Source organism: Aethalodelphis obliquidens, unplaced genomic scaffold (assembly GCF_003676395.1).
Source record: "Aethalodelphis obliquidens isolate GAN/ISIS:26980383/991018 unplaced genomic scaffold, ASM367639v1 scaffold71, whole genome shotgun sequence".
Classification (NCBI taxonomy): Eukaryota; Metazoa; Chordata; class Mammalia; order Artiodactyla; family Delphinidae; genus Aethalodelphis; species Aethalodelphis obliquidens.
The window spans coordinates 9109855-9121673 of record NW_020838015.1 but is presented as its reverse complement, the minus strand read 5'-3'; the positions used below and the strand labels follow the sequence as shown (position 1 = coordinate 9121673).

Here is an 11819-nt window from a genome sequence, read left to right as displayed (position 1 = left end):
TTTTATGCTTTCATGACATTCCTAAATTTTTCTTAATATTTTCAATATTTCTAGGCTATGCAATTCATCTGTGGGTTTTTTCAAATTGTTGCAAATCTCCAAAAATTTTTCCAATATATTTACTGAAAGAAATCTGCATATAAGTGGACCCATGTAGTTCAAATCTGTGTTGTCAGATTGTCAATCTGTGTTGTCAAGGGTCAACTGTATTTCCCCTTTGTAGTCAACCCCTGGCCGCACCCTGGCCCCTTGTAATCACTGATATATTTTTGGTCTCTATAGTTTTGCCTTTCCCATGTTATATAAATGGAATAATACAGTATGTAGCTTGTTGAGTCTGGCTTCTTTCACTTAGGGTAATACATTTGAGGTTCACCCATGTTGTTGCATGTATCATTAGTTCTTTCAGTTTTCTTGTTGAGTAGTATTACATTGTATAGATTACAGTTTGTTTTTCACTCACTGGTTGAAAAACATTTGGGTTGTTTCCATATTTTGGTGATTACAAATATACCTGCTATATAAATGTTCATGTACAGGTTTTTGGGTTTACATAAGTTTTCTTTCCACTTGGGTAAATATACCTGTGAGTGGGATTGCAGGTCCTATGGGAGTATATGCTTAACTTCATAAGAAACTAGAAAACTGTTCCAAAGTGGCTGTTCCATTTGCATCCCTATCTATGATAAATGAGACTTCCAGTTGTTCCACATCACCAGCACTTGGCATTGTCAGTTTCTTTTCCCATTCTGATATGTATGTAGTGGTAGCTCATTGTGGTTTTGATTTGTAGTTTCCTCATGGCTAATGATGTTGAGCATCTTTGTATGTGCTTATTTCCCATTTATATATCTTTGGTAAAGTATGTCTCTTTTGCTTTTTTTTTTTTTCAGTTTTGAGAGTTCTAGTTCTTATGTATTCTCAATACAGCTTCTTTGTCGGGTATATGATTTGTAAATATTTTCTCCTGTTCCATGGCTTTTTATTCTTTTAACAGTGTCTTTTGAATTTTGGTGTCACATCAAAGAAATACTTGGTAAACCTAAGGTTAAAAAGATTTTCTCTTATATTTTCTTCTAAAAATTTTATAGGTTTAGATTTTACATGTAGGTCTGTGATCCATTTTGAGTTAATTTTTATATATGTTGGAGATATGGATTGAAGTTCTTTTTTTATTTTTATTTTTTGGCATATGGATATCCAGTTGTTCCAACACCATTTGTTGAACTGGGAACTCCCATTTTCCATTAAAGTGCCTTTGCATTTGTCAAAAATAATTTTAAGTATAAAGATATAAAGTACCTTTAATTATAACATACATGAAGTACAGTTTATAAGTGTACAGCTTGATGAATTATCACAAAGTGGACACACTGTGGAGCCACCCCCAGGTCAACGTGAAGATTATAACATAAATCACGACCTAAATCCCCCTTCATACCCTCTTTCAATCAATATCAGCCTCAAATGTAATCACTCTCCTAACTTCTGACATCATGGATTAGGCTTGCCTGTTCTCTTACTGTATATAAATAGAATTATGCAGTATGTGCTCTTTTGTGGCTGGATTCTTTTGCTCATTAGTACAATTGTGACATTCATCTATGTTGGATATGCAGCTGTAGTTCATTCCTTTTCATTACCACATAGTATTCCTTTGAAAGATTGTGCCACAATTTACCTACTGTATTTTTGAGGGACATTTGGATTTTTCCCACAACTTAGTATTAGAAATAGTGCTTCTGTGAACATCCTACTTGTTTTCTAGAGCACACGTGCATGATTTTCTCTAAAGTGTGCACCTAAGAGTAGAATTTCTGGGTCATAGTGTTTGCAAATCATTAACTTTAGTAAATAATGCCAAACTGTTTTCCCAAGCAGTTATACCAGTTTTTAACATTCCTACTAACAGCGTGTGCGAGTTCCCATTTCAACACAATCTTATGGCATTTTATTTATCTATTTATTTATTTATTTTTGCAGTGCGCAGGCCTCTCACTGTTGTGGCCTCTCCCGTTGCGGAGCACAGGCTCCAGATGCGCAGGCTCAGCGGCCATGGCTCGTGGGCCCAGCCGCTCCGCGGCATGTGGGATCTTCCCGGACCAGGGCACGAACCCGTATCCCCTGCATCGGCAGGCGGACTCTCAACCACTGCACCACCAGGGAAGCCACATCTTATGGCATTTTAGTCATATAATTATAATGTTTCTGGTGGGTGCCAAGTGGTGTCTCAATGTGGCTTAAATTTTCATTTACCTGAGTGCTAACAGGGTTGGGTATATTTTCTTATGTTCATAGAACATATGTCCATATGTTTATTTTTTCCTTTTAGTGAAGTATCTATTCACATCTCGTCTATTTTTCTGCATTGTTTGTATGTCTTTTGATTTGTAGGGGTTATTTTATATGTTCCAGATCAGAACGCTTTATCACTTATGAAAGCTGCCGATAATCTCCCCATCTATAGGTTGCCTTTACTGCTGTATTTTTAATCTTGTAACATGTATGTCTTTTCCTTTATGAGTAGTGCTTTTCATGTCTTGTTTTTGAATGTTTTCCCTACACCAAGCTTATGAAAACATTTTCCTATATTATTTTCCAGACACTTCATCGTGTTACCTTTCACATTAGATTTACAAATTACCTGTAGCAGATTTTTGTATATAGTGAGAGTTAGGGGGTTAAATGTCATTTTTGTCCCCATATAGACATCTGGTAACCCATCCACATTTACTTGAAAATATCATCCTGTCACTACTGTTTTGCAGTTTCAACTTTATCATAACTCAGGTGTCCGTACATATTTGGATTATCTTTTTAGTTCTACTGGACTATATGTCTATCCATCTATCCTTGTGCTAATGCCACATTGTCTTAAATATTCTGTTATTTAATATAATAGTTTCTCTACCATGACTTGTGATTTTTTTTTCCCACAGAGTAGGTCACTAACTTGATAGGCATCCTGTATTAAATTATCATCATGAACTGGAAACCCAGTCAGAAGTTCCCCTACATTCATTCCATCCTTATCACCCAGTGGTAAGCATATTAGAATAAAAGAATGTGCAATTATAGGGACTCATGACATTTGAGGATGTGGCTGTGGATTTCACCCAGGAGGAGTGGCAATACCTGAACCCTCCACAGAGGAACCTGTACAGAGATGTGATGCTGGAGACCTACAGCAACCTGGTCTCTGTGGGTAAGAATGGCTTCCTCAGGTAATTTTGCTGTTTATGATTATTCTGTCCAATAGAACGCCTTTCCTTTCTCAAGTTTGGAAACTTCCAAGGCCTCTGAACTGATTGAAGAGTTTGTCATTAAATTCCATGGATCAGAGTTCCTTTTCCCCCTTTGCTTTCCTGACAAGGTGTTTATGAACTCAAAACTCAGCTGAATTGGTTTGACGACCATTGTGTCAAGTGATATATCGCTTGTACTGCCCCAAACTCCACCTTCCTTTTTCTCAGAGGCTCTGAAGACCAAGGAGGTATTGCTATCATTTCTCATTAGCAGGGCAGCAGGTTACCAAACCAGATCTCATCCTTAAATTGGAGGTAGAAGAGCCATGCCTGCCAGAAGGAAAAATCCCAATTTGGAGCTTTCCAGGTAAGTGGGATTGACTCAGGCTATGGGGACAGGAGGTCCCAGCTTGTCAGTCAGGGGTGAGGACCTGTGAAAGGACTTTCAGGAATATCTCAGGAATGGTTGTTGGAGGACAGGGACATGAACACCTAAGACACCCCCTCCCCTATCCTACACCCACCAGACCACTCTCCTTAGGTTGGTGCTCACCAATAAGTTTCTGCACAGCTCCATTTCCCTGTATAAAGTTGTCTTGTAAATGACAGTCCGCTGGCCCCATGCCCTGCCAGTTCTATCGTTCTTACCTCCCACTACTCATCTGAAGCCAGGCCCAAATGAGTCACAGGCCTAGGCACTAATGCTCTAATCCCAGATTGGGTTACCTGATTCCATCCAGTTTAGACATTCCTATGAGATTTGTTCTCCTAAAGCATCTTGATTCTCTCTTTAACAACAGCTTTATTAAGATATAATTAACATACAATAAAATTCACTCTTTTGAAGTGAAACTCAAAAACTCAGGATGTTTATTATATTCACAGAATATACTGTCTAACCATCACCACTATCTAATTCTAGAACATTATCATCACCCTCCAAAGAAACTCCTATCCCTTATCAGTCACTCTCCATTCCCCAACCCCCATCCCCTGGCAAGCACTAATCTACTTTCTATCTCTATAGTTTTGCCTATTCTGGACATTTCTTATAAATGGAACCATACAAAATGTGGGATTTTATGTCTGGTTTCTTTCATTTGGCATGTTTTCAAGGTTTGTCCATATTGTAGCATGTGTCATCATTTTTTATGGTGGAATGATATTTCATTGTATGGATATTCCACATTTTGTTTATCCATTCATCTGTTGATGGACATTTAGGTTATTTCCACTTTTTGGGTATTATAGATAATGCTGCTATGAACATTCATGTAGAAGTTTTGAAATGTACATTTTCATTTCTTTTGAGAACATACATAGGAGTGGAGTTGTTAGACCATGTGATAGCTGTTTGTGTTAACATTTTGTGGAACTGCCAAACTGTGTGAATATCCTGTTCCTCCAAAATTTTTACCCGGTGGTTTTAACATTCACTGATGATTCTTGCCTGAATCAATTATTACTAAGATGGTTAGAAAAATGGTGCATTTTCTATCATTCCTTCTACATTTGTAAGTTGGCATTTTTCTGTAAAGAACTTTCCTTCTTTGTTGATTAGCTGGAATACTTCAATAAAGAGGGATTGCCCTCCATCTATTACAGTTGACCCTTGAACAACACAGGTTTGAACTGTGCAAGTCCACTTATATGCGTTTTTCAATGGTAATGGTACAGTGCTAGATGATCTGCAGTTGGTTAAATCCACGGATGTGGGACCGCAGACTAGGAGGAGAAACTACCTATATGGAGGGCCAACTATAAGTTACAATTGGATTTTCAACTGTGCAGAAGGTCAGTGCCCCTAACCCCTGCATTGTTCAAGGGTCAACTGTATTTGGTTATATATGAGTTACATGTATTTTTCCATTTCTTTATCAGTTTTCAAAATGAGTTGGTTTTGTAGCATCATTCAAAGCCTAGTATGTCTTTTTGGAGTATCATTTATGGACTTATGGATTTAAACACTTTTATGTTTTGATCCATTGCCTTATCCTTTTTATAAATCAAACTGCTCTATCTCTGGCCAGTGGAAACCCCTTCAAGTTGGGTCCCTAGGCTTTGGTAGCTTCCTTGCTTTCTGTTGTTACAAGATGTTCCAGGCTCATATTATACAGTTCCTTTCTCTGCCCTGGAATCAGCCATTTCTCCAAGGAGCCTTGGTTCTTTTTAGTGGTAAATAATGTTTTGTGACCACAGTTTGGATGTTAGGGAATTGTTTCTCAGGCCTTTTCATTGACATAGCTAGGAACTACGTAAACAAAGATTTTTAAGAGAAAGACATGTATTCAAATGTATATTTCCAAATCAAATTCTGGACTTAAAGGTTTTTAATTTATTAATCTTACATCTGATGGTAATATTGTTAATATTATTCTGAGATTGCTGAATGTGTATAGTGGGTTGAATCAATTGAGGTAATCATGTTGGTGCCATTGAGAATCAAGACTTTTTAGCATGGTTGTTAGGAAATACAGATGAGGGGATATTTATTACTATTAGGGAATCCTTTTATTTTCAATTTTGCTTTATGAGTATATAAAATATTTGCAAAATATTAACTTGGTTCCAAAATCAAACCTAGAAAATAAAATCAAACCTAGAAAACAAGGTATATTCAAAGAAGTCCAGCCTCTTTCCCTCTCCATCCTACTCTCTCTCTTCCTTCCCCCATAGGTAACCATTTGTTAAAATTTAAAGATTTATCCTTCCATTGTTTTTTATAGTATGAGCCTATATTATTTTAAATATATACTTATATATTTGTTTCCTCCTTAGAAAAATGTTAGCCTACTGTGCTTATTTTTATACACCTTCTTTATTCAGTTAATTCAAGAACATGTTAAATATACTGAGATAGTCCTTACTTCTTTTTATAGTAATGTAGTGACTCAATCATAATAGTAGTAGCTGTATTGTAATAGTGGTAGTTGTTATTCTAGTAAACATTTGAAGTGCTGTACATAAACATTACATTTCGGTGGGCACTGTTATAATTCCTGTTTTCCAGGTGTGAAAGTAAGATGCAAATAGATTAGCTAATATGCCTAAGGTCACAGAACATGTAAAAGTCTGATCCAGGATTTGATCCTGGCCTAGAGAACTTATGACCCTAGCCACATGTGCTATGTTGCTTCTTAACCACCTAAGGAGGTCCAGATTCAGTAGATCCTTGGTGGAGCTTGGGTCCCATCGAATGTATTTTGTAAAAGCTTTTCTTATGATTATGATATTCACTCTCAGTTAAGAACTAGTGCTTTACTATGGAAAGAAAGGAAGTCATAGGAAGAGAAGCCACAGCTGCATGATCCCTTTTAAAATTCAGTATTACTCTCAAATGTTGTTATTAAATCTAAGTGGTAATATGAGTAGTTATTGTACTCTTCTTTCAACTTTTCTGTATGTTTGAAATTTTTCATATAAAATTTTAGGAAAAGGTGAGAAGAAAATTAAACTACAAAAAATAAAAATTCAGTGTATGTGCAAAAAGTATTTACTGTCCAGGATACCATTGGTTTTAAGACACACCACTGAGAAATGAAATTTTCCAGCGATTTATGACATGTCATTGATTGTAAGGTGAATCTGGATTCAGAGGTTTTAAAATGTGGAATAATATGCATCTTATAATTGATGAAGTATGGTATATTAAAGGCAAGGCCTTGCAATTTTAACTGTCTAAATGAGTGGTACAGATAACTGACTACTTTAGAAGTTAATGAAAGTTAAAGTTATTGAGGAAGATCAGATTAAGCTTTTTTGAAAAGACTGAACTGCTTCTTGAAAGTTATCTAGATTCTGAATATAGCAAAATATGGAGGACGGGGCTATGTGAGTGACGGAACATGAGGAAGGGTTTGGAGTTAATAATAGACGGAGTTTTTAGTGGAATTAGTGTAGACAGAAGCAGAAGGTGGTGTTGAAGAACTGTGAATGCAAACTTGGATGAATACAAAGGTGAATCCAAATTGGGCAAGGATATTTAGGTTTCTTTGTTTTTGTAAGGCTAATTATTCTAGATATTTCTCTCATTTACTGAGAATGTGGGCTTCAGGATTGTTGTAAGATTTGAGTCCACAAGTCACAGTGTTGTATTTCTGTCTAGGTGGAAATAATGTAAGTCAGGAACAGTTAAGAGTTCATATGATAAATAAAGGGTGATAATATCTCCAGAGTGATGTAAAAGTAGAGGTAAGAAAGACTGAGATGTTAGGGTAAGATTGTTTTGGGTAACAAAAAGGCTAGCAGGTGGGAGTTTAGTAAAAGAACAGGATTTGATGGCTGTGATTCTCCAGGAACTCATAAAATGAGATATCAGTATCAGCTTTCATATGGTAGGGCATTTCTAAAGAAGGTCCATTCCATAATGTCAAAGTATAAAGATGGTGTATTGTACTTCTTTCTAGAAGAAGCCTGCCAGGTTGATGAACAGTTTGAGAGACAGCATCAGGATGACCAAGATAAATATCTGATGCAAGTTGGATTCCCTGACAGGAAAACAATTACCACCAAGAGTGGCCTTGACTATAATGAATTCGGAAACATACTTCATCTGAATACAAACCTTGTTGCTTCAATACAAAGGCCCCATAAATTTGAGTCATTTGGATATAATATGGTAGATAATTTAGACTTATTTAGTAGAAGCTCTGCAGGAAAGAAGCATGATAATGAATGTGCAAAATTATTCTTCCATACTGAGTATGAGAAAACAACTCCTGGAGTAAAACCCTATGGATATAAAGAGTGTGGGAAGACCCTCAGGCAAAAGAAAGGTCTTAGTCTACATCAGAGAATTAAAAATGGAGAGAAACCCTTTGAATGTACTGCATGTAGGAAAACCTTCAGCAAGAAGTCACACCTCATTGTACATTGGAGGACTCATACAGGAGAGAAACCCTTTGGATGTACAGAATGTGGAAAAGCCTTTAGCCAAAAATCTCAGCTCATTATACACCTGAGAACTCATACAGGAGAGAGGCCCTTTGAGTGTCCAGAATGTGGAAAAGCCTTCAGGGAAAAGTCAACTGTCATTATACATTACAGGACTCATACGGGAGAGAAACCTTATGAATGTAATGAATGTGGAAAAGCCTTCACTCAGAAGTCAAACCTCATTGTCCATCAGAAAACCCACACAGGAGAAAAAACTTACGAATGCACCAAATGTGGGGAATCTTTCATACAGAAGCTTGATCTAATTATACATCATAGTACTCATACAGGAAAGAAACCCCATGAATGTAATGAGTGTAAGAAAACTTTCAGTGATAAGTCAACTCTCATTATACATCAAAGAACTCATACGGGAGAGAAACCTCATAAATGTACGGAATGTGGGAAGTCTTTCAACGAGAAGTCAACCCTCATTGTGCATCAGCGAACTCATACGGGAGAGAAACCCTATGAATGTGATGTGTGTGGGAAAACCTTCACCCAAAAGTCAAACCTTGGTGTACATCAAAGAACTCATTCAGGAGAGAAACCCTTTGAATGTAATGAATGTGAGAAAGCATTCTCTCAGAAATCCTATCTCATGCTACACCAGAGAGGTCATACAGGAGAGAAGCCCTATGAATGCAATGAATGTGAAAAAGCATTTTCCCAGAAATCATATCTCATTATACATCAAAGAACGCATACAGAAGAAAAACCCTATAAATGTAATGAATGTGGCAAAGCCTTCAGAGAAAAGTCGAAGCTCATTATACATCAGAGAATCCATACAGGAGAGAAGCCCTATGAATGTCCTGTATGTTGGAAAGCTTTCAGCCAGAAGTCACAGCTCATAATACATCAGCGAACACACACAGGAGAGAAACCCTATGCGTGCACAGAGTGTGGCAAAGCCTTCAGAGAAAAATCAACATTCACTGTACATCAGAGAACTCATACTGGAGAGAAACCCTATAAGTGTACAGAATGTGGGAAAGCCTTTACTCAAAAGTCAAATCTTATTGTACATCAGAGAACACATACAGGAAAGAAAGCCCATGGGAAAGGCCATACCCGGAAGTCTAAGCTCATTGCACATTAGAGAGTCAACAATGCAGTTATCTTCACTGAAGGAAAGTTTTGTCAGTTTAAGTAAACATTTTAAAAGTATGTTCTGACTTCTGGTTTAAATATGGGGAGTAAAGTCAGCCTTTTTTTCTTTCCATCTCAGTCTTCGCCCAAAACTACTAGGAGAAAAAGAAGTGGACGTGTAATCTCTGTATCTGACAAAATTAGGAGATCGCTGAAACCCTGATGAGAGGGCTGCCAGAGGCAGAGGAAATCAAGCACCAGTGCAAGGAGATTTCAAAGGCTAGAGAGGAGTGGTCAAGGCTGCAGATGTGAGATAGCACTGGTAAGGACTGTTAGCCAAGTTTTAGGCTGAGTGCAAGACCAAATAGATACATAACAATGGTAACAGAGAGCATGGGCAGGTGGGACGTTTCCTAGACCCATTTGGAGTCTCAGGAGAGACAGGCAGGGGCCTCAACAAGGAATTGCTCAGACAAGCCATATTTGCAGAAAGTAGTCTATACTCATGAGAGGAGCAGTTGGCAGGGGCTGGGGAAAGAGAAGGGAGTGTTCTTGTGAAGAACCCAACAGCTGCCCCTATTTACTGACTCTGGAAAGTCAAGTCTGAAAAACCTACCAAATGCAAAAGTAATTCCAGTTAGAAAAACTCTGATCTGCCTAGAATGTGGCCCCATTTCTTCCCTTACATGAACTTCCAGCAAACAAGTCCAGGAAAAACTCTTATTCAATGAGGAATGATTCCAAGGCAATCAAAACCATAAATGTACATGGCTTTTGAGCCGGCAATTCCACTTCTAGGAATGTATATACTCATGCATGTACAAAATGATGAACACACAGAGGTATTCAGTGATGCACTGTTTGTGAAAACAAAAGATTGGAAGCTTTCCACATGGCTCCTGAAATCATGGAATGTTCGCACAGCAACCTTTTAGGTAGACAAAAAAGAAAAATGGTTAAAGAGAACTTGGACAACATTTGTGTAGTGATGTGGGATGACCTCCAATATACATTATTAGAAAAGCAAGGTGCAGGATACTGAGGATAATATGCTACCATTTGTAAGTAAAAAGGAGAATGAATGGTGAATACATAATTGAGTGTATATGCATAAACTATCTCTGGAAAGATATATGAGAAGCTGGGAACCCTGATTACCTCTGGGAAAGGGAAGGGGAAGTGGGTGGCTGGAGGGAAGGAATGGGAGGGAGACAACTGTATATCCTTTCAGAACTTTTGAAAATTGTACTATGTGGATGTACTACCTTTTCAAAAAATAAAACTTTTTAAAAAGCATATTTTCTATTACTATTCTAATGAAGTCAGATTCTAGATGCAGGATTTCATAACATTTAGTATAGATATGCTTAATGTGGAGTTTCATTTTTTTAGAGTGAGTAAATTGAATTATCAGTCAGACAAAACAGATATCCAGCCAGTTCCAAAGGCACACAAGCATTGCTTTCTTGAGGTTGCCAAATAAAGTGATTCTAAGGTCAGCTGGGACTGCATTATGTAAATCTACAATAATTGAGACTGGAACACATTTCTTATTTAGTATGCACAGTGACATCTGTGAAAATATCCTGTACTAAAGCCTGCCAATGCCTTTCTATATCTTAAAACGACTTAAATTACTTCATTCATGCATGTGTATGTATTCTTTTTACAAGAGATATAAAGCATAAATCCACAGAGAGGTTGAATAACTTGCCCCCCAAATCACACCTCTGCTGGTGACATTTTCCAAGGTGAGAGACAGATTGAAAGCCATGATCTTAATGGATACAGCCAAAGTCCATGTAATAGCACTTTTGCTCCAGAAGGAGAGGTCCCACTGTATGGATGACCATATTTGTGGCCCTCACCCTATTGTGGTTTTTCACTGAGGCCATCTCTGTGGTGGAATCAAGCTTAGTAGACGCAAACTATTACATTGAGAATGGATAAACAGCAAGGTCTTACTGTATAGCACAGGGAACTATATTCAATATCCTGTGATACACCATAATGGAAAAGAATATGAAAAATAATGTATATATGTATAACTGAATCACTTTGCTGTATAGCAGAAATTAACATGACATTGTACATCAACTATACTTCAATAAAATTGAAAAACAAAAGAAACATTTCATCCTCCTGCTGATAGAGAATATTCCTGGGGTTTCAGGCCCATCAAAGGTCACCCTTAAGTGGGATGGGGATGGGCGGTCAGATCTGCCATTTCAGGTTGATCTTGGACTCCTGCTTCCTGGGGCCCAGATGGCAGTCTGATGTGTGTAAGCAGAGGTGAGTGAGGCAGGGACCCAGAGGGGAAGGGGTGGAAATCTCCAGCAATAGATGTGAATAGCAAAGTGGATCTGGGGGTCATCATTGATAAGAAAGTAGTAGTTAGAGAAAAAATGTGTCTTTGTGGCATTTTACAGCTGCTGTATGATTTTGGAGAAATAGTATTTCCTGTTAACTTGCAATTGTCTTTATCTGTACCTGTTATGCAGTGCTGCCTTTTTCTTTCTCACTCTGAGCTGATTTTCACTCTTTCTG

At 37.6% G+C, this 11819-nt stretch overlaps 1 protein-coding gene across 2 annotated transcripts; it reads left to right on the top strand.

Moving 5' to 3' along the window:
- The first annotated feature begins 2112 nt into the window (after positions 1-2112).
- Positions 2113-10567, top strand: ZNF182 (zinc finger protein 182). 2 transcript variants are annotated; one of them, XM_027091388.1, is made up of 3 exons: positions 2113-3205; positions 3520-3612; positions 7652-10567. In XM_027091388.1, exons 1-3 carry the CDS (start codon positions 3085-3087, stop codon positions 9280-9282), a joined length of 1845 nt encoding a protein of 614 aa, XP_026947189.1. In that variant the 5' UTR covers positions 2113-3084; the 3' UTR covers positions 9283-10567. The 2 variants fall into 2 exon arrangements, with proteins under 2 accessions (XP_026947189.1, XP_026947188.1); XM_027091387.1 differs by having other exon boundaries at positions 3517-3612.
- Positions 10568-11819: the final 1252 nt, after the last annotated feature.